This window comes from Temnothorax longispinosus, chromosome 4 (assembly GCF_030848805.1).
Source record: "Temnothorax longispinosus isolate EJ_2023e chromosome 4, Tlon_JGU_v1, whole genome shotgun sequence".
Classification (NCBI taxonomy): domain Eukaryota; kingdom Metazoa; phylum Arthropoda; class Insecta; order Hymenoptera; family Formicidae; genus Temnothorax; species Temnothorax longispinosus.
This window is the reverse complement of record NC_092361.1, coordinates 20,298,785-20,326,332: the sequence shown is the minus strand read 5'-3', so window position 1 is coordinate 20,326,332 and position 27,548 is coordinate 20,298,785. Positions and strand designations below refer to the sequence as shown.

Sequence of the window (27,548 nt, the reverse complement as noted above, 5' to 3'; positions counted from 1 at the left end):
CATACGAGCTTGAATTGCCGATGAAGACTTCACGGATCATCGCCTTGCGCCTCTTGTTTCCCGGTTCTCTGCAAATGCGATTATGCAATTTGATCGCTCGAAGATCGTGAAATTGATTGTCCTTGCGAACTAAACTGGCTTTTCCGTCATGGAAAAACACAGATGAATTAAAACGGAAGAAACTTATTTTCGTAAAACTGAATACCTAATCTTTAAAATAATTTTTAAATTTTAGGATCATTATTCCCCATCTTTATTAACTTTTTAATTATTTTTTAACAATTAAGATTAACACAAAGAATTACGTATTAGTAATTTCTTAAAATATCTGACAAGCAAGAACGATTTAACTTAAATAAGTGAAACAAAATTAATATATAGATAATTTCGAACGCAATTGTGACACTTTGACAGAATTTTTTAATTTATTTTTCGAAGATCAGAATTTTACAAACAACGCTCTCACGCAAGATTATATCTTTCATCAAATATGTAAAGAGATAAGCAGTATAAAAGGAACAAATTCCAGTAATAATATAAGTAAATGATCACACGGAAAGAGTTTATTTTTCGTGTGTGTTTATTTCCCGGACAAGCCAATTAAGAAGCGATCGATGAAGCGAATATAATCAGGTGATTTATTAATTCTATTAATGCCTCTTTTATAATTATCAGTTTTATAAATAAATATATAGACCGTAATGAATAAAAATTCGGCTTTTTTTTCAATGATTTTATAACATACTACAAAATATTCTGTGCGATGTGTATAATTAAGAACGTTAATTCGCCGCGCGCGTGTTCGTAAACAGATTTCACGAGACGCGATTTCTTTGTTCCTCCACAAAGTAAGATAGTTAAGCCGTTATTATTAACAAAACGTTTCTTAAATATTGCAGAGAAATTTAACGCTTAATATACGCGCACCCCGGACGGCATTGACACTCTCTGCGATGTTTAATAAGCGTGACGTATAATTAATAATCGATTATACTGTATTGCATATTCGGCAAGAAATAAATTACGAGCAATCCTCACGCTTGTTTTTAATTTATCGCAGTCTTTCGATTTTCCTTCAAAGTCCGCCTTTGTATTACTCAATTATTTTCCGGAAATAGCTCAAGGTAACGTAAGAAATTCTCCTCTGGGGAGCATAAAAGTTTTTACATAATAGTTGCAATGTTTTGCATACAAAAATTACACATTCTAGCCGTACTTTTCTTCGGTATGTTTTCGGATTTGTTAAGCTGTATATATAACAAATACATAGTAGTTTATTGGTTCATAATCTTCATCTGTACCCCTCGTGCAGCATCTGCATATTCAGCAACGAGATTATGCGCGATCTTCCCGCCAGCAATTATCTTTCTCCAGCACATAAGTGTGTATTAATTGTCGTGGGATCTCGAATGATATCTTATAACGCTACTCGCGCATTAAGGTAATAAAAAGCGATACTTGCGCGCACCCTTGTGCAACAAATTACTGAAATTACTCATTGCTTCGCGGGCAAAGTTGATTCTTTTTATAGATATACATATATGATCGCTTCAAAGGCCACCGCAGGGCTCGTTTGCGCACGTTCATCTAACACACCCGCGTTCTTTATAATAATCGCTTATGAGCTCAAGTATGCTCCTTTGTTCATCGACGAAGGTGGATCATCGACTTGTGAACTTCACGAAAACAAAGCAGAAATACAGCGAGAAAAGACAGTGAATTGCGTCAATATATGTCCTGACATAGTCATCAACCATTCTCACGAAATATAGCAGGTTGTGTGATATTTACACGTTAATCTAGTGTAAGTATCGAGAAAGAGGAGAGACAAGTGCGATTAATACTGGAATTAACGCTGAAACATGCATGGAAACGAATAAGCAACTTATCGGTTGAATGTCTGTAAAATATTCGGCACCGTCAAGAAATCGACAAGAAACTACGAGGAAGATACGACTACTTCGCTTTCTGAATATTACATCGACCTGATTTTGAATATCACAAACCTTTGATCAGCAGAAAACCAAAAACGAAGATACTTTATTGGAGTAAATGTCAATCAAGGAATATCGGTCGATAGAGAGAGATCTGACGAGATGAAGCTACAATTTGCGCGTCCAAAATATTTTACCGAGGCGATAGCGCCGATGACAAATCTCAACTATGTATTGGGACTTCGTGTTTTTGAATATCCTCGTGGTCATCCAAGACCTGTACTCAGCCTGATCTATCTCTTGTTTATGTACGTTATATATTGTAGTGGCCACTTGCGCCTGCAAAAAGAATATTATGCGAACATTAGACTGATGAAGCTGGAATATGTCCTGTATCAATTATTGATGTACGTTGTTGTTGTATCTGTGATACTCAAGATGTTGCTAGGCTGGTGGCATACAAAGGTGAGCGAATAAAATAATGTACGATATCTTGTAAGTTTATTATACCGCGTTTGCGATATACAAACTATACAAGACAATTTTTGAATAAAACTATGCGTGTGTATAAATTATAATATTGTCTTGTTATAAATTGACATTTTTAGAAATTCAAAGTTTGTTACAAAAAGATCTTCGAGATCGATGAAACATTGCGACAGCTTGGATTGACGGTGAATTATGACAGAATATATTTCGTGACGATCGGAGTCATAACCGCCTGGATTATAGTCCACAGCATTGTGTGCACCTTGGTTTTCCTTCACTTGCAGAAACGCACGGACTTATTTACTTCACTTTTTCTTATGGCGCTATATATGTATTCGTTCACTGTCAATTCTGTTAATATCTTCGAATTCTACATATTTGCGAGGTATGTCGCAAAATTGATTTCCTAAATAATTCAGAAACTATACTAGGTTTATATTAGATATTAGATTTTTGAAATACATATTATATAATATCTAACATGCTATCACACAATAATGCAGATGCTTACAAATGAAATTCGGATTGATCAACAAACTCTTGTGCGAAAGCTTAACAAATTTATCAGTGGAAGAGATAAAACTGGGTATTTTCGAAATAAAAGATTTTACTGAAATTATGGATACCGAGCAACGGAAGCAAATTCTCTCCACGAAGACGTTATTTCGATGGCGTCGGCGGGTGCAATCTCGATTAAATGTTTTTATGTCAGAGAAGCAAGATTCGGCCGTATTTCAGATTGAATCTCACGTTCCATCTCAGCTCGATCAACAATTTCAAAATGTACTCCGGAATCGATCTCAAAGACACAATCCAAATCCGATGACAAAATGTCAGAAACGTAGACATATGTTACAAATAATCAGGTGAGTACAAAGAATTATGAATTACATTTACACGAAGTAAACTCATCTTATACAAGAAATAACTATTAAGACAGGTGCACCTGGAGTTGTGTAAAATATCGAAAATAGTATGCACCATTCTCGGAGTTCAGACAGCTTTGGAGATGGCAGTGATTATCATGTTTCTCACTGGAGCTCTTTATAATTTGTACATTCGATACATTATGAACCAACACATAGTCAAAGGTTTGGCAGAGCAAACATCTGGGATGTTGATATTGTTTTTTCTTCACATTGTGAAAGCCGTTGCTCTGAATCGCGTTTGCAAGTATACAGCCGATGAGGTAATTTATCTCGTCCATCATCGTTTAATTATATTATCGTTCATTTCTACCAATGCGGATTAATTTTGATCTTAGTTTAATTTACTTTTTATCTTTTTTTAATTCCTAAAACTAAATAAGAATAAAAAGTAAGTTAAACAGAGATCGCAGAGTTAATCGGCATTGGTAGAAATGGACATTAGACGATGGAATTAAAGATTTTGATAGGATTAACATTTACTTGTAGGGAAACAAAACCATCGAAATTATTCACGCGATTTATGGTTGTGACGCAGATACTGACATGCAGGAGGAGGTTTGTTTGTTACAATACATTAACATAATGCATTGTTATTACGTTAATGTATTATACTTAATGTATTATAATTATCGCGCGCAACTATTTCAGATTCAACAGTTTGGTATTCAAATTTTGCAAAGTCCAGTGACATTCTCCGCGTTTGGTCTTACTCTGGATAATCGTGTCTTAAGCATGGTTTGTATCAAATTGTTATGTATTATATACATGAGTAGTTGCCGTTATATCAATGAGTTTGAAATAAAATGATAAAATTTATGTGATTAAAAAGATTTAATAATGTTCTTTTTACATTTTTTTATATTAATTATTTTTAGAAATTATTTTTTTTATAATTCTTATAATACCAAGTATATTATAATCATATTTATACTTTTTTGTTTATAGATTTTGAAAAATGTAACGACCTACTTGGTTATCATGCTACAAGTGGGCAATACGTTGGAATCGAACAGTGCTATACAATATTCATATTTTTAAAGAATTATAGATATTAAATAATTATCTTATTGAATTATTTAAGTTATGAGAGAATTATATAATAATATATATCAAACAAATGTCGCAATGTGTCGTAAAAATAAAAACTGTGTAAAATAAAGTGCAATGTCTATAAAATATTTAATGAATTCTTTTACGATTTCCCTTTAAACTCCACAATAAAATTTTACACGTTGTAATTTATTAAACGAGACCAGCGCGTCGCGCGTCCCTTCTCATTCAATCTTTGTAAATTTTGCAGATAAAAAATTTTACAAACACAAAAGTAATTAGTGTATCATTTAATAGGTATAGCAAACACAAAAGTAGGTAATTAATTAATGTATTATTTAATATAGCAATATATAACGCTAAGTCATAAACTTTTGATAAATTAATTTGATAAATTCCTATAATGAAAACAATAACAGAAGGGTGTTCGCGTGACACATTTCTAGATGTTTAACATTTTCAACTTGAAGAAACCGACTGTGTGGTTGCAAATGTCAACTACGACAAAGAAATTTATGCTGAATGTAAAAGCATTACGTCGTATAAGCATACACTCGGAAGAAATGTGTGTGTGTGCGTCGGTTATTACATATTCTCCGTTTCATCTTCATACTACTCATTTCCCTTTATTGCTACAACGTCGGCGGTGTTATCGGGATCTATATCAGAATGTACGCCCTCTCGAACTTGAAGTTTCTTGCAATATGCACGATAATTGCTTGTAATTATCATAAATAATTAACGCAATAAAATGGAATTTATGCAGCGACATTAATTACAAGAAAAATTCTAGAGATTATTGATAATATAATTTATGGAATAATTTCGTGTAATATAACAAACTATTAAAAATCTTTCTTATTGTGCATCATGGCTTTATCTTACAACTGTGTCTCAATAACACGAGCTTGCATTTTTAACCCTCGTACTGTCGTTAACAAGATAGCTCTTAGCTTGATACTTCGCACGATATCGATCTTGCCGATGAAGTCTCCTGGGCATTCATCCATTATGAGATCACGGGGACACCCAATGTATTAGTCGTTTATTTCGCACCGCCCGCCTTGTCATCGTTTAAATTTATCATTATCTATCGCATAATACTGCCGTTCGATAATTGTAATTTCATTATGCTTTATTTAGCATTCCACAATAAACGAATCAATTATTTTTATAATTATTAATCGTTATAATTGTTTAAAAATGTGCTTAGAACATTGCGTCATATATGACAGCACTTTTCTGCACAATGTACAGATAATTAAGAATAAATTAATGCTGAAAAAAGAATTTTTAGACGAAAGATTAAATTTCTCTTTCGATTTCTGTTTCTCCTTTAAAGAAGCTACCTTTAAACTACAGAGATAAAAATAATATTAATAAAAAGGGTTACGTCGCGCTGGTCTCTTCAGGTCAAAAGGTCAAAAGTAATCGCAATTGTTTAATTCGCTCACAGAGACATCACTTTTACAACACTCCAATGATCTATATAGGGCAGCGAAATTCCGAAATCCCACGGCGTATTCGCCATAGGAAATGAAGAAAGGCGTGAACGACTATTTACGCAACACACTCGCGGGCCGATATTGATTACGAGACGAGCGAATGAATCCTTTGGGACATAGGCATCGCGAACATCGCATACTTGGGTCGCGCGTTCATTACTTCACCGCCGCCGTCACCTGTTCGACCACTATCGGTGGTCGCCCACCCTTGTCGGGGGTGACATTTAGTATATTACGCTGTCCGCACGTGTGTGGAACACGCGAGGAGGTGACGCAGTCACGAGACTCATCGTTTATTTCTCGATCGCGAGGTGCGCGTACGTGTGTAGGGCGAAGAGCGCTCGTTCGTCGTTATTATCGAGGCCAGCGGGTGGACCCCGATCATCTACGAAGATGTTCCAACCGAAGACTATGCAGGAGAGCATCGTGCCGCTGTTAGTGGCGAACATCGTGGTCGGCACGGGGATTTGGACCAGCAAGCGAGGCAGGCTTCTGAACGTCGCGTATTCGTTGATCTGCATGGTGACCTATTGCTGCCTGATGAAGCTGTCGACGGAATACCTGGGCGACTATTATCTGCACAAGGTGAACTCGCTCGGCGACATGACGTTCCAAGGGATCTTCTACGCCAACATTTGCCTGACGTTGTGCCTCATCCCTTGCGGCTGGCTGAGAAGGAAGGTAACTTTAGGGGATTGCCATAGAGAATGACATTAGCGCGAGAATTTCAAGATTTAAAGTCTAATTAAGTGAAGAAGATTAATTTTTATATTAATATAAAATCTCTATTCAACTTCGAAAGTGGGACTCTTGGTGTATTTAAACTTGATCTTGTGCGACTTGGGGCTGAATAGGAGCTGACGCGATTATTATTTTTGAACTTTCGCAGCACATGAAGGCGGCGATGATGCGCATCCTGATGTGCGAGAAAACCATGGATCAGATGGGGATACAGAAGAACTATCGGAAATTGTATCTGAATCAGCTTTACGCCCTCATATTAGTCGTGGTGATATTCGTCATATTCGTAGTGGTCAATTACGACGGGATGTTTGTGGAAGATACGCCGATTCATATCAGATTCATCATCATGTTCGCCGTGAATTATCCCGTCGTCTTACTCTACGTGGGCGACGTGTCGTTCTTGCACTGGGTCAGGTAAAAGCGTGTTTTCTCACATGAGTACGAAACGAAGATTCGCTAATTAACCTACGAATGCACGAAGAGCTCGGTATTGATTCGCAATAATTTTAGACTACTTGCTGCAAACTTTTGTCGTGACATTGTTACGTTTTGCGACACTACCCAGGTAGCAGAGTGATGTCAAATGACCGAAATGACGTATTAATAATGTCAACAATACGTTATTGAGGCGTATTTAGGCTTGATATCTGGGTAATTAGTAAAGACTATGTATTAAGTAATCGTTGCTGCCTTTTTCTGTCTCGCTCCTGCCACGAACGCTTGTAGCTACTCGAAGATTCGGTTCGAGCAGTTGAACAACCTGCTGCAACGCATGTTAACGACCACGCCCGATTCGCCGCAGCACAAGAGGGTGCTGAAAATGAAGGACGAGTGGAACAAGCCCTTCACCGCATCCGCGACGCAACAGGATCGTAGGACCAAGGACAACACCGACACGATGAGGGCCGTCAAGTGAGATTTTTACTTCAGCACGTGTATAAATAATTTTTTTCATAATTTTACATCAAAAGCACCTTGCATGTGCATTTTGTACATGTGTGCTGCAATTATGTTTGCATGACAACCAGTCGTTCATGAGTGACGTCAACTCTATCTCTTGATCTATTGCCCATTTATTTCTGAAGAAATCGGAGAAATCTGACGATTAACATATTTTCAATGACGTACATTTTTTCACAGATTAAATAAATGGTAGCCGGGTACGTAATCAAGTATCTAAGCTTAAGTATTAAATTCAAGGATATAATTAGATAATACACCCTTGAAAAAATAATGTAATTAAATATTAAAAAATCTATTTATAATTTTACGTTTTGGTTGAAACAGTATTTTGTTGTAACAGAATTTTACAATGTAATACTTTTTCGATTTGGCTGACAATGTTCTCTTCTTTATGTCGAACTAAGGCAAGTTCATTTGGAGTTAATCAAGTCCACCAGGAGTACAAATGAAGCGTACGGCATACAAATTCTCCTTTCCATGACGATATCGTTCGTGCTCATCACCAGTCTCCTGTACTACGCTTACTCGATCTTCTGGGAGAAAATGTCCAGCGAAACATTCCGACAGGAGATGATACCGGTTGTCGGCTGGATTCTGTTCTACTCGTCGAAGGTCCTCATTATAAATCACATGTGCGCAATGGCGACCATTGAGGCAAGTAAAGCTTTTATTCGCTCTTTCATCTTTTCTCGTTTGTTTTGGAATTAGCACAAAAAAAACATAAATTCTTTTAAATATTATTGTTTTCTTGAATACCGGAAAAATACGCGCGGTAACAATATATGCCGATGTCTGAACTTTTATTCGCTCTTTTATCTTTTCTCGTTTGTTTTGGAATTAGCAAAAAAAAACATAAATTCTTTTAAATATTATTGTTTTCTTGAATACCGGAAAAATACGCGCGGTAACAATATATGCCGATGTCTGAACTTTTGCAGGCCGCGAACACGGGTGATATAATCTGTGAGCTGTACGAGCCATCGACCAGCAAAGAATTTCGCGCGGAGGCAAGTAACCATCGCCAATATATTAGCCAAATATAACATGTGAGAAACGGGCGAGACAAGAAATCAATGTCGAAGTCTTTTGCAGATACGCGACTTCACTCTGCAGCTGATACAGAACCCGTTAATCTTCACGGCGTGCGGATTCTTCAATCTGGATCACACGTTCATTCACGGGGTAAGCGTTGATGAATCGTCTGGAATTTCATGTAAAGCAGAAAGTCATTACGGAGATGTTAAAGTGATAAGTTTTTCCGAGATTTATCGCGTAAAAAGTATAGACCCTTGCATAATCGCTCGCGAGCTGATATAATGCATGTTATTAGTTCGACCTACTTTAATTTCCATCCTAATAGCACCGTAGTTTCGCGAGTATTCATATCTACCTTTTGTTGTTCCGTTGCTTCACTATTACATTTAATCTCAGACCTCGTCTCAACTTAAGTCGTAACTTTTACGGCTGCGATTGAGGATTAACTGTCGAAAGTTATAAAGTCTCGTGTAGCACATTAACGTCAGAGCATGACGTGTGATTAAAATGTACAAATTATCTCATGCTTCACTAAAATAAGAACTTTTAATCTTCGATTGTAGAGGTGAAGTCTTTGGGACTTCTGCCATTTATTTTGTAACTGTAATCAATTGCTTTTTTCTAGAAAAAAAAAATAAAACTTTATTCTGTGTGCTGAAAGTTAATGCTGAAAGATAAAAAAATACAGCAAATATATATATACAAAAAAACGAAGCATTGTTATATAATTAAATATATAATTAAATTCATATAATTAAATTAGTTAATTAAATTTATATAATTAATTAAATATTCTTTTTTATTTTAATTTTTTATTCTATCTCTAAAGATAGGAGTCTCTAGGGCTCTTTATCCGCTAGTATGTAATGTCCATACAGTTAAAAAAATTGTTAAATAAAAATACAAATGAAGATAAGTACTGCAGAATATCAGATTATCGAATTTTCTGCTTCTTCTCAGGTCATTGGCTCGGTCACCACGTATCTCGTGATTCTCATCCAAGTCGGAGAATTACCAGCGGGAAAGTCATCAAATTCTACCATAAACTACAACGACACGAATTTCACCGATATGTTTACAACCGTTAGTTATCCATGAAGGCGAACTTCGCGCAGTTTTTTCATTTCCTATTTTTCCGTACAAATTTAAGAAATTAAAGATTTGATGAAATACGCGTGATCGTTTTCGTGGATACATATACTTTGTGTGCGCTCGCGTGATGCGAATTTAAGATAAAAAGAAGTTAATTCTTTTTTCTTATTGGGTGCCGAAACTTTCATGCACAGATATAACAATATATTTTAGCAAATTAAAGAGCATTATTCATGTATATATTATAAAGTGTTATTACATATATCTTTTTCTACAAAAGTAATATCGATTTGTTTTATCCCCGTCGACTTTCTAAGCGGGATAGTCGCGAGATCAAAACCAATCTTAGCAGAGCTATTACTTATTTTATAGCGCCTACTGATTCCCCAAATTTACGTTCCCATCTTCGCGATTGTAGACACGGAAGGGACAACGCTGCAAGGTGTTTAATTGTTCGATCAGTTAACGAGGATCCGATGAGATCGGATTCTCCGACCCGACGATTTTCCGCCAATTAGAACGCCGACGGGGATATTGTGTCAATTACTCTACCCTAAGTGCACTTATCCTGCTGTCCAGATGGAGGTGTTAGCCCGTGAAATTCGGCCCTACCGTAATTCAATAGATTCTAACTCGGGCACAGCCTCGTATTCCCGATCAATTACACGTGTGAGTCGCAACGTGAAATTTGCGCGAGACTTCTCCCTTTCTTCCCATAATCCATTATAATTAATATTATTCTTATACCGTATTTTTTATATTTAAATAATACATATATGTTATACTTTTTTGTTATTTTTTCGATGCGCGGATGCTGTAAATGTTTTGCGCTTGTTCCTCAACTCATTTGTATCTTTTTTTTCTATTTAAATTGTAGAATACTGACGGAATTAATCGCCGCACGATCTTATTTCTGAAAAGCAAGAATTCAAACAATTCGCAAGTTGCTAGAGAATATATATTTTACTGTATAGAATCGCGCGAATTACTTTAATGCAACCGACGATGTCCCGTCGCGTCGGTGCATTCGATGCATAATCCGCGAGGAAACATGCTCGAGCGTACGGTTTGGGGCCAAGGGGAACGTATAGGGCGTACGTTTACATCGAGGATAACATTAATTGGGAATTAAGGGCGCGAACGCCAGTGGCCGTCAGGAGCCACCTGCTACTACTGGTAGTCCTCGTCGAGCCAAGGGGATTGATTTATTGTACCCGAGGGAGAAAGAGGGTTTGTGCCGAGGGTTTTCAGACCGATCCCACCAATGTCGTTGTACTCTCCCGTTAAATAAAATTCTTAAGAGGCGTCGCAGATACATTATCAACGATATTGTTTTCTGCAGCCGCCCTTTTTCTCCCGCAAGTGATCGAATCTTTTGTTTTAAATTATACATGGTCACGTTTACACGTTCGGCGGCTAATTCTGCTTATTCTTTAACGTTACACAATAAAAGAATCATTATAATTAGATTGTCTTTATAGAAAATATATGTAGGTATACATCGGCATCAATTCACAAACCGAAATATGATGAAAGTTTAAATAAATATTTTGAGCGTGAAAATATATTTCTAATAAATCTGAAGAATTAAGTCGAAACAGAAATCCAATGTAAAGAATAAATATCTACTGTGATTAATAAGTGATAATCTTATTAATGTTCATAAAAAATTTATAATGTAAATAAAAATCTTAATAATATACATAATTTTTCTTGAAACTCTTCAGTTGATTTAGTTTTCCTGATGCAAAATCACGTATATCGATTAAAAATTCGTCTAAGATTGCCAAAAAATAAAAAATAATTGTAGTTTAATTGAAGTTCCTTATTTATAATTATATTGGTCAAAAATTTAACGGGGTAAAAAGAAGAAAGAATACAAATGAAGAATTCGGTAAGTGAAATTCGTAACGGGCCCGGTCAATGGGGTGTATTTTTCTCCTGAGCGAAGCATACGGCCTGGATTAGAGATGGAAATTGTGGAAAGGCAAACACAAACAGCAGCCTACGATCCTAATAATCCGCAAATGTCGTTTATCATCCGAAAGCGGATCCGCCCTAACTCGAGACCACTCCTACTCGAGGGTGCGCGCAGTCGCCGACTGCTGTCTCTTATCCATCCTTTATATGTGGTATGTGTATATGTATATGCATTTGTATTGTATGTATATGCCTTGGTATTAAACTTGTCACGCTTATATGTACCGACTCATTTATTTAATTTTTTGCTATAATTTCACAATATGATCAGATATGATATGTATATTAATATTATATTATTTGTTAATAAGAAAATATTATATATATATATAAATGTTACACAGAATCTAAAATCATATCAGATATGATTTTATATTTGTTATATTTACAGATATAAAAATACAGGAAACCAACCTTTACAATTTTTTATTGCCATATTTCAACTTATTTTTTAATTTCTTAGCATTTATTCCGTATGTCTTCAATCTTTCTGCATTCAAAGACATCGTTGGATCATCATAATCTGGTTTGCGCTTTCTAGTGTTTATTTGATTAAATTGAGAACTCTTATTCTTGTTTTTCTTCTGGCCTGCAGATTTATTGACAGATACCATCCTTTCGTTATTGTTTTCTACTTTAATGTTATTAGTGTCCGCTTTCATTTGAGAATCTTTCTTTACTATATTGTCTGTCTTCATTTTCTTAGAAATTGGACCATCGCCGTCAGCATTTAATTTATTCTTTCGTTTCCGGTTTTTGCTTTTATTTATTATGTTTTTCTTTTGCGTATTATTATTTTTTTCATCCTCCTGTCTATCATCATTATTATGCAAATTATTCTGTACACTATTCTCTGCTGTATGCACGCTTTTTTCCTTAGAAATAGTAACAGTATTTGTAGACTCGTTAGGATTGTTGGCTTTAGCTCTCTTCTTTCGCCTACGTTTCTTATCATTGGTTTCAGTTTGCTCAGTGACTGGTTCAGTTTCTTCTTCCTCTCTTTCTTCTGGTTCACTAAATATACATAATTAATATACAATTTATTACATATAGTATATATAGTATATATTTTTAATCCTCATGTAAAACTTACGTATATAAGCTCTTAAGAATTTTTCGCTTATGTGCGTCATTCATCGATTTTTCTTTATATGTTCGAATCTCATTTTTTTCTGCATGTTCTGGTTTATATTTAAGAGCATGTCTTAAGGGACACCATTTATTCAACTCCTTATCATCAGCCATTAAAATCTTGAAACATAAAAATGTTTGTTGATTATCAAATGATACCGTTAGTTATTGATCCCATTTTATACAATTAACACTTACCTCTTCAACACTCAACCCATAATCGTTTGGCACTACTTTCCGATATTTAAATCTACAAGGCAAGTCTCCGATCATGTCCTCATAATCCAATGAGTAATATTGATCAAAATAATCTGCATACGAAGGAAATTGTTTTGGATCAAATTTGGGTTTCTCCTTTGCTATAAGTTCAGCGAATTTAGACCGCTTCCTTCGTTTTCTCTTTTTCGTATTTTCAATGAGTTCAGACTGCAAATCTCGGGATTCATTATAATCTGCATCCATCTGCAATCAAATGACTGATGACATTCCTATTCAAAATGTATCAGCTAAATATATAACAGGTAGACTATAATAAGCACATTAAAATCTGGATCTTCACAATGAGGTTCTTCTGGCGCAGCTTCCATGTCAATTTTATCTGTAGTTGGATCATATGTGTCCCATTTAGGCTCGATATCCAATTCTTCATCAATCTCTGGGAATTCAGGCTTCTGCATCTCGTCTTCACCACCAGCATAATATTCATCATTAAAAATTTCTTTCATCCTTCTGTCGTGTTCATTTGGATCGAAATCGGAATCAAAATCAACATTATCGAAGCGCATATCGTCATTTCCTGCAATTAGTATAAACATAGCATAATGTTGAACAATTTGATATAAATTTTACACGTTCGAAAGTTGAAAAGTCATAGTACCTGTAATTTCTTTCAACTTTTCTATCTTTTCTTCTATTTCCTTTCTCTTCAACGCCTTCAATTGCTTTAGTTCCTCTCTCTTTTGCTGTTTCTCTTGCTCTTTTCTTTGCTTAACTTCGACTCTCTTCTGAGCCCTACGCGTATCTTTCTTTCGCATTGAGTTTTCCATTGTTCGTGGATACCTTAGTGAAACATAAAGTTCATGAATGGACAAAAATGATAGCGTATGTACTAGTTAACATTTATTTGAGTAAGAATTCATACCTCTTGATAAATTCTTGATCAGGTTCTTCGAATCTAAAATTGTATTTATGTTCAAATTCTTCTTGCATTTGGATAGTCTTCTCATCTTCTGACAAATTCTCATCGCTGTCATGAATAACATGATTGTACTCCAAATCAACGTCATAAGATTCATTGTCCATATACTTATTATTTAAAATATAATCTCTCAAGAATCTCTCATTTCGGTCTAAATTAGGATCTGACCAAAAATCACGCAATGGTTTAAGCATTTCCTTTTCTTTGGGATCTATTTCTACTTCTTGGCCTTTCAACCACTCCTTGTATGATTCTTCTTCCTAAACAAATAAAACAATAACAGCATTACACACAATAATACATACACATGAAATTATTAAAAATGTAAGAATTAAAAGTACTTTGTGCTTCTCCTCTTCTGTCTTTTGTTTTATCTTTAAGAGATCATCTTCATCTTCATCCTTTAGAGCATGTTTAAAACTGTCTTTCAATTCTTTTTGTTCCTCCACATAAGTGGGCATTTTAGATTTAGCTTCTTGTCTTGAGTCATCTTCGTCTTCGCTGCTACTAAATCGTCCATCTCTTTCTAATATTATCTTACGTTCATAATCACGTAAAAAGAAAGGCTTTTCTTTCTTTGACTTCTTTTTTTCCTCTTCTTCTGCTTTAGCACTTTCTGATATTCCAGGTTCTCCAATATCATTAAAGAACTTAACTTCTTCATCGTACGTGCTTGGATCCTTAGATTTCAAACGTGCCAACGTTATGAGAAACTCTTTATCAAATTCTGGATTGTGAACCTGAAAAGAATAAATTATTGTTATGCATTTATTAGTATTACTATATATATAATTAAATTCGTTGTGGTATAAAAAGGAGATAAAATACAACATCTTCTAACACAAGTTAAGAAAATATTTTTAATACTATACATAATAAAAGCAACCAGTAATTTGTCAAACAAACTAGAAATCAACATACATTCTCATCTTCCGATGAACTGCTATCACTGGATTCATCCGCCGAAAATGCAGCATCTTCTCCATACCTTGCCTTCACTACAAAATAAATAAAAATAAGAAAAAAATTGCAATTATGTGCACATTTAAAAAACCATGTAAAGTAATTTGATGTAGTGAACTTAACATTAACCATGACAGATATCAGATAAAATATCAGATTGGCTTTTCGTAACTTAATTAAATATTTTAATTCTTTTGCGTATATCAATCAATTGTAATCATGTTACTGTAATACAGTTTTTGGATAGAGAAATTCTTGTAGTGATCCTGTGGAATAAACTCCTGACTTATAGTCGACAAATCGTAGATTCAACTTTGAGAAACTAAGAGATTGATTAAGATTGATTGAAAAGATGAAGATAAAGGAGTTAAAAGAATTAGAAAATTTCAAGAAGCATAGTATTGTGTCTTAATTATTTATGTATAGCGCATATATGCTTGTTCTTATTTGTCAATTCCTAGTTCTTTTACTCTTTTAAACCGAATTATAGATAAGGGTCGGGATCAAATCTGAAACCCGCCTACTACAAGTCAAACGTTCCTACAAGGAGCCACAACCATCACTTCTCTTGCTCTTCTATTAATTTTACATTACTCAGTTTTTTCAACGTGGTTACTCGTATGGGGTGTATTTTACACCTCAATACATTATATCTTAATTTTCATTATTCTCTTTGATGATTTACAATTAAAAGTAAGATAAAAGTTAAAATAAAAGTTGATCACATTCTATATAAGTATATTTTCTAGAAAAAGATTAAGCGCAAAAATTCTTTAATTGTGAAACAATTTACGTAACATTCGATCGGTTTTATTCTGTAAATTTAGATGATTTCTGTGGCTAGAGTGTATTTTACACCTCTCGCGAGTAACGTAAGGTTGAGGCGCACATAGGTTAGGTTCACTCACGTTTATGTAATTCCTCCTTTTGACGGAAGGTATCGTAAATATTGGCGTATTCCTTGTTTATTTTCAATTCTCCATCGGAGTCGGAGTTATCGCCGTTGAACAACGTAGACATTTTAATCGAGCGCACATGCAAAGCGTGTTAAATTGTAAAAGCGACGCAAAGCACAACCGGAAGTATCTGCACAACTGTCCACAGCAGTACAGCACTGCACAGCGACCTAACCTAATATCAAATGCTTTTAATTTTATGAAGTAGCATACACATATTATTGCAAGCATATTTTTAGGAAACAGAAACTAGCTCCCTGATAACAACACTTTAAAAGAAATACTTATGTATGTACATAAATAAGAAATAATGACAGTATTAAGAATAGTTATGCATATTATTTAATGAATCTAATGTAATATAAGAGATATAATATAATTTAATGAATCTAAAGCAGTCACATTTATTTCTTGCTGATTATTCATACGCGTTTTTATAATTGATGTTACAGAGCTGCTTGTGAGTTACAAGAATGGCTTATATCTTGAACAAGGCTCCTGTTCTGTGCCGATCTGTTTTTTGCAAGAATATAATTTCTGGTCCTGTCAACAAAAACACGCTCGTGAGAAGTTATGAACATCTTACTAATAGGACTAATAGGACTAATTCCTGGGCAGAGCAGAAATATAAACTCAAGGACAATATAAGCGACGGTTATCAGCTTGTATATAGGGAACATTCGACCATTAATGGAACAATTATTGCGGCGTATCATATTGGATGGATATGTCTTGCTGCTGCTACATTTAGTTCTGGATATTTGATCTACGTGAATCCACCGGTACTAAAGAAAGGAACATCGGGTATATTACGTACTGGATATGTATTAAGGCCTTTGACAGACGTGCAAAGGGTACTCATATTGTTTACTAGTTTTGCTTTCTCCGTTATACTCATAGTAGTCAGCAAAGGACTTCCACTTAGAATTTATTACAGTTCTAAGGAGAAAGTGTACAAGGCTGTGTTTGTAAATAGAATATTTGGCAAGAAACAAATAGAAACATTTGGCGAAGGTACTGTTGTACCTATATCGAATCGTAAATTTCTAAGAGATTCATTTTTTAAAATTAATAACCGCATTGTTTTACTTGATAAAGAATGTTTTCCAGTGCCATATGTACGTGAGCGAATGCTTCGCAAAACCGAATAGAATTATAAGTATTGAAATATTTATATATCATTGCATCCTATACTGCACCAGACATTTGTGTCATCAATGATATTGTTTCGTCATTTTATACATTAGTTACATAGTGATACAGTGAACACTGAACAAGATTAAGCTAACATATATTTTTCATAAAATAACACATGGAATTCATTTATTGTAAATATATGTATATATACCATAATAGTAAATATTTATTTTTATTTCCTCAAATTTTTTACGTATTATATTATAGTAAAATATTTTTTATCGATAAATATATATGCAATAAAAAAGTGCTTGGAAGAGAAATTTATATAGACAAAACAAGGCAAATGAGAGCTCGTTCGCGACGATGGACGGGTGCCAGTAATAAAATATTACAGAAATTTATATGTCGTTGGATACATATGAAATAAATAATAGAGAGTTGATGTTCGTTTTATTTAAGATATATAATAATATAAAAGACATACAAAATGAGCATCTTGTCGAAAGAAACATAAGACTTAAAAAAATGCTGATATACCCTTATAAAAAAAAGATAATACATATATTTATATGTACATTTATTTCGTAAGATCATGTTTTATTTTTACATTTGTTATTTCTTAAAAAGTGATTGATATCTAATTTAAAAAATGATTATTCCGGGAATTTGAGGTTTAAATTATAGCATTTTATTTGCGTGGATGATAAGAACCCTAAATAATCTAATTTCACATATCTATTTGCACCGCACATACAAACACTGATATGTATTTAATGAAATATAATTGATAACGTACGTAATATTGGATATAAAAAGCAGTTTGCCTCAAGTAAACGTTTCGCAAAAAATTGTTTCCCAAATTGCTTTATGTAATATTACTTTGTTACTTCATGTTTTATATACAAGCTTGATATTTTTTTCAGCTGTTTTTGTACACAGATGCTCTTTGGGGTAATACAATGGATATAATACAGATTATTACCGACAATATTAAAATAGAGTATTTTTTTCCTAGTATTTCTCCGCACAATTACTTCTCAATCTATATACTTGCATACTTGTTCATATGGAAGTTTCTTCACAATTTTTTTGTCTTTTTCGAGTTCAACGTCTATGCTATAGTGCTCTATATGCAATTTCTTCACTATTGCTCTCATGCCTTTATGTTTTCCCCAAAGAATCAGAATTTCTTTACCTATTGCGGGAATTACTGTCTCGAGATATTCTTGATCCAGTCGTATAATATGTCCGTTAACTTCTTCCGGTGTCTTCAGTTTTACTTTACCAACAAAACCGTCTGTCCCAACCGATTGAACAATGCCTTTAGCCTTGTAATATTTGTCACCCAGACTCTTCGTAGTTACTTTAACCATTAAACCTTCTCTAAGCCAGCCTTCAGTCGCTGGCGAATTATCTTCACTTTTTAACTTCTTAACAGACTCTGTCTCATTATCATTGGATCTTTTGAGTTTTTCATCTTTTACACTGATTGATCCGCTTGAAACGCTTTGGCTATCTTCACTTTTAATTTTCTCTTGCTTTATCTCAAGTACAGGTAGCAACTTTGGTTTTGGTTTTAGTTTTATATCGAGGACTAAAGGTGTATCATCAGGACGCATCAGTGGGGTCTTAGATGTCTCACCCTCCTCCTCCTCCTTTGTATCCTGTTTAGCTTTTTCTATTTGCTTGTCAATAAACTCCATCAGTCGCTCCTCATCGTCCTTGTCCATTTTTTCCTTCTTTGCTTTTTTCTCTTGTGCAGCAAGTGTCTCAGGATCTCTGTCGATATATGTTACAAACCAGCCTGAAATAATGTAACACGTGTATTTTACAAAATCTAGAATTTTATCGATAAACAAATCTTTAAATTGTCAGTAATAAATTATAAATAATAAATTTCGATAATGTACAAACCTTTTTCAGTATCATCGACAACGCACTGTCCAGTACGTCCGAGCCATTTTACAAAAGCTGTCAAAGTGAGCCACTGAGTCGCATTCATGTGTATATGTCCTCTGTCTGAGATGTACTCCTGATATACTCGATTCGCTGGTACTCGTCTGGTGCCAAATTGTCTCTTCAATAAATTCAGGTATCCCTGTGAAAATTCCCGTGAAAATTCATCCATGTATCGATGCGCATTTTCAGCAAACAATAATAGTTGACGATGGTGGGACTCCGACATTGTGTGGCACTTGAATCCATTCTCGTCTCGACATTGCTTCTGACACATTTGACAATACCATCGTAATTTCTGTAATCCTTTCGCCTTGATTTTATTAGCAATATATTTTGGTGTGCCTACTTCGTGCTTCCCCATTGTTTATGTTCTATTCTTATTAGCACAGATTGAAGCCTGCAACAGAATTACAGAACAATTATTTATTTGTCTTTAAAATCTAATTGCATTATAAATTCAAGAAAGTTTATGTATACTGATAATTTGCTTGTAAAAATTCCACAAATTTTATTTACAGGTTAGAAGTGAAAACATCGGAGAAAAATTCAACATTTTTATCACTTTTTATCTTAATACATCGAACTTACAAGCTCTTTTCGTAAATTGCTTGAAAATGCCCGAAACTCTGTCCGAAATATTTTTTTTAACCAATATAAAAATTTCCTCAGACTGTCAATTACCAGTCAATTATACAGCCAAGGTCCGTGACGTAGACAGACTTCTGACAGACGCGACGACAGCGGATTTTATTTCAGGCCGAGTCTACAATGAACCATTGGGCGCGTTTAGCAGACCAAGCCGCTCAGTAGCAGTCGAACGTGATTGGCTCTTACTTTTAGAACCAACCAATCAACGCAGAGTGTTGATAAGACGAACTCAACAGTTGTGTCTGCTGAACGCAGCCATTAAGGCCTTCACACATAAAATCGCGTAAGGACGTAAAACGTAAGCGTAAGAAAATCGACCAATCCCAATCAAGTATTGCGCTGTCCGTAATCCCAGTAGGGGAAAATACTCGATTGGGATTGATAGATTTTCTTACGCTTACGTTTTACGTCCTTACGGCATTTTATGTGTGAAGGACCTTATGCGGGGTCTACAATGCCGAGTCGTGGGTCATGAGTCGTAGGAAATGGACCAATCACAATCGAATTTGAGGAGAATAATCGACTGTGATTGGTCAATTCTTGTGACTCACGACTTGCGACTCGCATTGTAGACCTCGCATGAGTGATCTCACGTCCCTGCGTCCCTCTGTTGCTGGCAGAAGCTGCAGAAGAAATAATGGACGCGTTCGAGAAGCACGCTCTTCGGAAAAATTCACATCTTGGCAGAATAGCAGAAAGCAGGAAAGCAGAAGCCAATCAGAACTCGCGCTGGTAAGCAGAAGGGAGCGTCCCGTTTGACCACAGCCACTCACAGCCCCCGATGCCTGGAGTTTTCCCCTGAACCAACCAATCAGATATTTTTATTTTAAATCAATTGACGACGTGGTCAATTGAGTCCCGCTCATATACAAAGTGAACAGATTTACTAGATTTCGACAAATAAAATTGTAGATTCTCAAGTAAATTTCCTCACTTTTATAATTTTTACCTCGTCCCAAAATACAGAATTGACCCCCAGTGTTTTCGGAATCTCGCATGGGAAGTGTTGCACTGGTTCAGGAAGTTCTTCGAAAAAGAACAGACGGTGCGCCCTCCTTCGCGACTTCGTCAGTCGTTCGAGTCTTTTCCCTTGCTGCGAGAAAACCGATCTAAAATGGTTAGTGGAAGCGTGAGATTGTAATCCGAATTTATTTAGAACATCAACGGTTAACGTACTTCGATTTTTCGATAGAAACTCTATGAATTCTACAATCTAATAAATGGATTGTGAATATTTTCGAGTTGTATTCACCGGAGAGTTTTGTATATCACATAACCTTGCGTCATCGCGAACACGATAGCGTCACGATATTGTTGAGCTACGAATTGAACGGGAAATAAGAGAAGATAATATTCTTCTAGCAATTATGTTTCGGCAAAAATAAGCGATTAACATTACAATGAAAGTCATAATGACGATGCGTGTAGTAATTTGATTTTTGTGTTGGTTAGTTTACAATATGTGGTACTTAATGCGCATACCGAATTGTTTTAGGCAAAAGTGAAGTGTTCGGAATTAAGGACCAAAGATAAGCGAGAGCTGCTGAAACAGCTCGAGCAGCTCAAAACAGAATTGACCACCTTACGAGTGGCCAAGGTGACTGGAGGAGCTGCGTCAAAGCTGTCCAAGATGTAAGTCTGTAATTCTTATAATTCCATTCTAAATTTCTTCATGGCTCTTTAAATTAATGATGCAAATATGGAATAATTTATAAAATTATATAAAATGATAAATATGTATCTGCCTATCTCTTTGATGTACTTTATTATGTATTTAAGGCTATGGTCAACGTGACGCTACAAATGCTTTGGAGCATTCTTCTTTTCTTTCTTCATTGAAAGAAAAGAGAAGAGGAATGCTCCGAAGCATTTGTAGCGTCACGTTGACCGTAGCCTAAGATACATTTATTAAAAAATATTGAAGTCTGTTGAGAAATTTGTTGGTATATATCAGTCTAAGTGCGTAGTATGTTGAAATTAATTTTAGTCTGCAACGTTTTTGTCTAGTGCATGTTGTAAGTATTTAACAAATTTATATTCTACGAATCTTAATCCTTTTTGTTGTTGTTTCAGTCGCGTTGTGAGGAAGGCCATTGCACGAGTGTATATTATTATGCACCAGAAGCAAAAGGGAAACCTTCGCCTACTTTACAAGAACAAGAAATACAAGCCCCTTGATTTGAGGCCCAAGAAAACAAGGGCTCTACGCCGTGTTCTTACTCCCTATCAGGCCAGCAGACGAACGCTGAAGGACGTACGCAAGCGCTCTGCGTTCCCGCAGAGAAAGTATGCTTTGAAAGCATAGGATGTACTATTTTAATTACTATTCCAAATAAAAATTTCATTAAAATATTGAATGTTTATTTGCGACGAAGTATTGGTACTCGTAATATCTCAACCCTCTTGACAAATAGGTGCGAGAGAAAACAAAAAGTTTATTTGCAAAATTATTCAAGGCACTGTATATTTATAAAGCAACTCTCCTCAGATAAAAATGTCACGTCCGCACTTTTACAAGAAATAGATACAGAGGTTTTAAAAAAGTGTCTAAGAATTCTCTATATACAATTGTTACTATTCTACATGACTAATTTATATCGCGTGGATATAAGTTAGTTTATAACAAAGATTAAATTTATTATTCATGATTACACGGTGATGAGCCTTCCGGAGCACCATGGACATGGATGAAAGTTAGGTTCGGTAATACATGCATCTTTACAGTCTTTGATTTCTGTGAGAAGATCAAGAATATCCGATGCAGTTTTATCTTCGATCAACGGTAGTTCTGTATTCTCCTGCTTCTCATTGTCAGAGAGTGTAGGATTGCCGGCATTTATATCTGTAGAAAATATATATACACATATACATATAATAATCATACTTTCTTCTTCATTCTACATGTATAATCAAAATAAATTATAAAACATTTATTTAAAAATTATCAAAAAGGAAATAATGTCTATAGAAAATATTAAATACTGGCGGATTTACCTTTATGACAATCCATACAGGTTTCTGTGGAAGTTATTAACGTTTCGGGATGTTTTTTAAGCAACTCTGTAACTAACACTTTTAGTTTATGCAACTGTTCCTGTTGCTGATTACGTTGCTCCACTAATTGACGGAAGGTTTGCTCTCTTTCCTTCCATCTTTCTCCCAGAATCGCTCGTTGCTTTTGATATAAAGTAATGTATTCTCCTGTATAAGTTCACGCATGAAATCAGAAGTTAAAAAGGTTCATAAAGAAATTTAAGTGTAAATGTATTCTATGAAAAATATAAGGCAAAATACAATTAAAACGAACACTTATGTAATGTTAAATTAAAAATTAAAAATTAACATTGAAATATATATATATATATATATATATATATATATATATATATATATATATAATTAATATTTTTCAAATAATATTTGAAAAATTAGGGTAGTTTGTATAATCAAAAGTATATAAAGCTTACCTATAGTTTCTGTTTCACTTTGGAGCTGGAGAACAAGATGTTCCAATTTTTGTTTCTCGTCGGTTAATTCAGCGACCTTCTCCATTGTTTCTTTAAACCTCTTTTCTAATTTTTCAATAGGCCCAATATTATCTGAAATACTTTTATCTTCTGGCAGTGGTAAGTTTTGCGTTGTTACAATATCATTACAATTTTGCTCATTCTTTGTTAAATACTGATCTCCATGATCGTTTACAGCTTTTCTGAGCAAATGCGACTCTTCTTGTACTTTATTTTCTAATTTTTTCAAGAGTTCTTCATTTTCTTTTTTCAAGTTTTCTATATAAATCTGTGATGTATAATTATACTTACTATACAAAGCTATTATGTTATCAGTATGTTAAATTTGAGTAATATAACCATGGATCACACACATACAAGAAATACATGAGAATTATAAATAAATTAAAATTATTAAATTACTAAAAAGTTCAAAAGTTACCAAAGCGTTTTGTAATTCCTGTTGTAGCGTATGGGCGTGGTGAGACTGTGCTTGATAGTGCTGCATTTGATCTGTAATTTGAGCATTTTGCAATTTTTCTTTCTCTAATTCTATTAATGATGTTTCCTTTTCTATTAATTTCTCTTTCAGATTATCCATTTGCGTCTCAACAGTATTCAATCTTGCGTTTAATTTTCGGCCAATATTTCGTTCAGCTTGAAGCTGCTCTGTCAAATCCAATTTAGCATTACTCTAAAAAGAGAACACAATTATAAGTTTTTTAAACAAGATTAAATTTTGTAATAAATAGAAGTACTACAAAAAAAATTTTTTTTCAAGTTTAAGATTTAATAACATTGGATCCATGTATATTGTGTAGCAATACTACTCACAAGATTAACAAAAGCATTTTCCATTTCAGTTAATTGTTCCTTCAACTGTTGATTTTGTGAAACAGCTCTAGAGGCACCAAGTTTTTCACTTTCGAGAGACTGTACTAATTTTGCTACGTCAGCACCATCATCTTTCGTATCCCGTAGTTCCTGCACTTCTTTCGTTAACATTTCAATCTCCGCATCCTAAAAACGTTATCTTGTTAAAAAACATTTCTCTTACTAAATTTCTGAATTATTATTTTCTATACATATGTATTTTTACCCTTTCAGATAATGCAATATGAAGTCTTTCTTGTTGCGCGGTCAGTTGCTCAATGCTTTTCATTAAATTGGTTATTTCATCGTTACGATCTTGTGGTGGGGGTATAGCATTTTTCTCTTTTTCATGCTGCAATTGTTGTTCTAAATCTGATAAACGTTGTATATAACTTTTGTCTCTGTTTTCTAAATCAGTGATTATTTTATTTCCACTTTCAACCTGCAATTGCTCGATGTAAAATAACTACCTTTACGAAAGGAGTTATATAAACATTTATATGTACCTCATTAAGCAATTTTGCCTGCTGTGCCTCCAATTGTCGTACATAATTTTGATACTGTCTACTGGCTTCATTCTTCTCGTTATTCACTAACTTCAAGGTTTCTCTCATTTGAGCCAACTGTTGTTCCAGCACTGTTACAGTTTGATGCTGGGACTCCAACGTTTGCGATGTATCAGTTAGCTATAACCAATTTATTTGCGTTAGTTTCAAGATAAAGCAATTATAATTTTTAGTAATAATCTTCTACAGAATTACCTGTTGCATCCTTAATTCGCTTAAGGAAAGTAAGGCTGCTTTCTCTTGGAATTCCTGTTGCAAAGTAATAAATTCGGTGTTCTTTAAATTCAGTTTTTGTTTTAACTCTGAGGTTTCCAATTCCAAATCTTCCTTTTCCTTTCTATAGACAAAAATGTGGACTTTGATTATTTTGGATAATACATATTTAAAGCCACGTATTTATTAAAATAAAAAAATGATTTCAATATACAAAATTTAATATCTGTATAATACCTGAGTTCATGATATTTCTTTTCGAGCTCATCATAGACTTGCTGTACTTGTTGAGCGTTTTTCTGAGTGTCACTAGAATTACTCCTCGTTTGAGCCAATTCTTTTTCAAGCTCGTTAATACGAAACTGGCTGTGTTTCAATTTTCCACTCATTTCCTCTATCTCTTCTAAACAGCAGACATTCATTCAATTGTAATAACAGCATATGTTCCAACATCGGGATAAATTATGAACATTCAAAAATTTTACGTGCAAATTACAAATATTAACCTGAATTCTGTTTTGCAGTCCTCTGGCTCTGTGCTAAAGCTGCTGTGAGCTCCGCCTTTTCCGCTATCAAGATACCAGTAGTCTGCGCGTGGATCTGTAACTGTTCCTTGAGAGGACTGATTTCGCGAACGAGTTTGGCTTCAAACTCAGAATCCTTTGTAGCTAGAATTTCTTCTAATTCGGCCACTCTGCTATGCTATTTTATTTTCACATGTAATAACAATTTATCTTTATGTATGGCAACAATGATTAATTAAATATAAACCAGAAGCTGCATATAGTATCAAAGTATACTCACATAACGACTGACTTGAATATGTAAGTCATTTACAAGCTGTTTCTGTTCCTCCATACATGAACTTAAAAATTGATTACGACAATTCAGATCAAGATTAAATGAATTTGGCGGCTCAGTGTGGTCTGTATCGTCGGTAAGCACATGAGCAACTTCCGAGGCCATTTCTAACAAATATTCTTTCTGCACTGTCGATGGCCCATTAGACACCGTAGCATTCAAGTTATATCTCCCATCGTTTCCCACAAATTGTAAATCTGGCTGAAGACGCGAATGCGTGCCATCTTTATTGCCACTTTCGTGTAACGCAGCACTTTCTGGATAACTCTCCAAGATAGGAAAGCTCTTTTCTGTTATCTTACTGTTATTTGCCGTTACTTTAGTTTCGATTGTGTCTGGTAAGTTACTAGCACCATCAAAATGATTTATTACATTTTCTTCTTTATGTATAACGTCTGTATCATCTATATGTTTCTCATATCGTTTCTCCACACACTTTACTTCATTTTGATTCTTCTGATCACAGAGTTCATCCACCTTCGCAGTTTGACAATTTGTTTGGCACTGTTGAAAATATTCCTCTAATATTATACGTTCAAAAATACAAAACATGAATTTCTACATTGTTAGCAAATAATTACCTGTGATATAGATTTATTTGTTACATTTGAGTCTTGCTGTTTATTCAAGCTCTCTTCCACTTGTAATTTTTTTTGCAGTTGGAACTCTTTTAGCTGTAAAAAAAACATCATAAAGTCCATAACTTTTCAAATACATTGACAAGTAAAACCGTGCCAAAAATTTAACGCAATTATTTCCAGTAAAACACTTTAATTTCGCATTCCAATAGCTTGTAACATTTAAAGAGTTTAACGTCATCGTTTTATATATAATTCGCTACGTTATTATTATCTTAATAATTGTGCCGATAAAGAGCATTTCGCAGCAAAACAGCATTTGTCATCTACGGATTCTCTATTGCTGAACTGGCTGCACTAGTTTAGCAATAGAAAACAGACCCTATAATTATCTCTAATTATACCGAACGTGACGTGACAGGTTTGACAGCTGCGGAAGCAATTTTGTTCACGATTGTTCACGATGGTTCCCAAATGCGGGATTACCTTCTTCTTAGCGGCTAACAGCTTCTCTGTCTTATTCAAATTCATCGTGCAACTTTCGTTGCGGGGCGTTCGTCGAAGGTCACGTCGCATACAAAATTTCTGGAAACAATACTTCACATTGTCGAAAAACGGCGACAGTGAATCGCTCAACGTCGACCAGGCAGGGTTATGTCACGACTGTCACCACGTCTACGTGTATCGCCGTATCGCGCGGTGCCACGCCATGGTGGAAGAACACAGGTGTGCTCATACTCGTGACGAATTTCATACGGTTCTGCGCAGATGCCAGATGCAGCCATTTTTAAGTGTCAGTTTCAAAACATTTAAGGTTGTACCAAGTGATATTGTGACATATCATCATGAGTACGTGTTCAATAAAAACGTGTAAAAACGATTCTCGAAAGAATTAAAAAAATATTCATTTTTTTCGGAACCCCAACAGAATTATTGATTAATCCAGATAACGACTGGTTTAATCATATTTCTAGAGGAAGAATAATCAGCCCTTGTGTCGAATTATTTGAAACAGCGAAAATTATGGAAAAGTTATTTCAAGATTATCATGGTTCTTCTATTTGTAAGACAAAAATAAATAAGTGAAACATAAAAATAAATAAGTAAGGCTGCGGTCCACTTGACGCTACAAATTCTTTGGAGCGTTCTTCTTCTCCTTCTCATAGAGACTAACAGGTTTTTCATGTAATTGTTGGAATCTAGTTTTTTACCGTCTGCACTCTCTCTCTACACTG

The 27,548-nt window shown here is 34.7% G+C and overlaps 7 protein-coding genes across 8 annotated transcripts; 4 read left to right on the top strand and 3 right to left on the bottom strand.

Moving 5' to 3' along the window:
* The first annotated feature begins 1,571 nt into the window (after nucleotides 1-1,571).
* On the top strand, nucleotides 1,572-4,524 carry LOC139811101 (uncharacterized). Its single transcript, XM_071775163.1, has 7 exons — nucleotides 1,572-2,399; nucleotides 2,543-2,808; nucleotides 2,927-3,289; nucleotides 3,360-3,612; nucleotides 3,839-3,907; nucleotides 4,001-4,087; nucleotides 4,298-4,524. Exons 1-7 carry the CDS (start codon nucleotides 2,097-2,099, stop codon nucleotides 4,388-4,390), a joined length of 1,434 nt encoding a protein of 477 aa, XP_071631264.1. The 5' UTR covers nucleotides 1,572-2,096; the 3' UTR covers nucleotides 4,391-4,524.
* Nucleotides 4,525-6,042: 1,518 nt separating this feature from the next.
* LOC139811102 (putative gustatory receptor 28a) lies at nucleotides 6,043-10,026 on the top strand. Its single transcript, XM_071775164.1, has 7 exons — nucleotides 6,043-6,588; nucleotides 6,797-7,065; nucleotides 7,378-7,563; nucleotides 8,019-8,268; nucleotides 8,553-8,621; nucleotides 8,707-8,796; nucleotides 9,610-10,026. The coding sequence occupies exons 1-7, from the start codon at nucleotides 6,301-6,303 to the stop codon at nucleotides 9,745-9,747; spliced, it is 1,290 nt and encodes a 429-aa protein (XP_071631265.1). The 5' UTR covers nucleotides 6,043-6,300; the 3' UTR covers nucleotides 9,748-10,026.
* A 1,910-nt stretch (nucleotides 10,027-11,936) lies between these two features.
* Nucleotides 11,937-16,057, bottom strand: LOC139811099 (protein KRI1 homolog). The gene is made up of 9 exons (XM_071775161.1): nucleotides 15,922-16,057; nucleotides 14,972-15,048; nucleotides 14,392-14,790; nucleotides 13,994-14,310; nucleotides 13,730-13,911; nucleotides 13,392-13,648; nucleotides 13,051-13,314; nucleotides 12,815-12,972; nucleotides 11,937-12,735 (listed from the first exon to the last, which is right to left on the bottom strand). The coding sequence occupies exons 1-9, from the start codon at nucleotides 16,031-16,033 to the stop codon at nucleotides 12,138-12,140; spliced, it is 2,364 nt and encodes a 787-aa protein (XP_071631262.1). The 5' UTR covers nucleotides 16,034-16,057; the 3' UTR covers nucleotides 11,937-12,137.
* LOC139811104 (uncharacterized) lies at nucleotides 15,148-17,393 on the top strand. Of its 2 annotated transcripts, none has more exons than XM_071775167.1 (2): nucleotides 15,148-15,706; nucleotides 16,422-17,393. In XM_071775167.1, exon 2 carries the CDS (start codon nucleotides 16,443-16,445, stop codon nucleotides 17,118-17,120), a length of 678 nt encoding a protein of 225 aa, XP_071631268.1. In that variant the 5' UTR covers nucleotides 15,148-15,706; nucleotides 16,422-16,442; the 3' UTR covers nucleotides 17,121-17,393. The 2 variants fall into 2 exon arrangements, with proteins under 2 accessions (XP_071631268.1, XP_071631267.1); XM_071775166.1 differs by lacking the exon at nucleotides 15,148-15,706 and adding an exon at nucleotides 16,108-16,257.
* Nucleotides 17,394-17,542: 149 nt separating this feature from the next.
* Nucleotides 17,543-19,814, bottom strand: Kin17 (kin17 DNA and RNA binding protein). The gene is made up of 3 exons (XM_071775165.1): nucleotides 19,657-19,814; nucleotides 19,024-19,465; nucleotides 17,543-18,913 (listed from the first exon to the last, which is right to left on the bottom strand). The coding sequence occupies exons 2-3, from the start codon at nucleotides 19,427-19,429 to the stop codon at nucleotides 18,147-18,149; spliced, it is 1,173 nt and encodes a 390-aa protein (XP_071631266.1). The 5' UTR covers nucleotides 19,430-19,465; nucleotides 19,657-19,814; the 3' UTR covers nucleotides 17,543-18,146.
* Nucleotides 19,815-20,676: 862 nt separating this feature from the next.
* Nucleotides 20,677-22,068, top strand: LOC139811203 (ribosomal protein L35). Its single transcript, XM_071775330.1, has 3 exons — nucleotides 20,677-20,833; nucleotides 21,212-21,348; nucleotides 21,790-22,068. Exons 1-3 carry the CDS (start codon nucleotides 20,831-20,833, stop codon nucleotides 22,019-22,021), a joined length of 372 nt encoding a protein of 123 aa, XP_071631431.1. The 5' UTR covers nucleotides 20,677-20,830; the 3' UTR covers nucleotides 22,022-22,068.
* A 63-nt stretch (nucleotides 22,069-22,131) lies between these two features.
* On the bottom strand, nucleotides 22,132-27,037 carry LOC139811202 (golgin subfamily A member 2). Its single transcript, XM_071775329.1, has 13 exons — nucleotides 26,800-27,037; nucleotides 26,317-26,409; nucleotides 25,679-26,239; nucleotides 25,381-25,576; nucleotides 25,112-25,277; nucleotides 24,857-24,998; nucleotides 24,602-24,781; nucleotides 24,322-24,537; nucleotides 24,057-24,242; nucleotides 23,665-23,916; nucleotides 23,184-23,511; nucleotides 22,711-22,917; nucleotides 22,132-22,558 (listed from the first exon to the last, which is right to left on the bottom strand). Exons 1-13 carry the CDS (start codon nucleotides 26,887-26,889, stop codon nucleotides 22,365-22,367), a joined length of 2,811 nt encoding a protein of 936 aa, XP_071631430.1. The 5' UTR covers nucleotides 26,890-27,037; the 3' UTR covers nucleotides 22,132-22,364.
* Nucleotides 27,038-27,548: the final 511 nt, after the last annotated feature.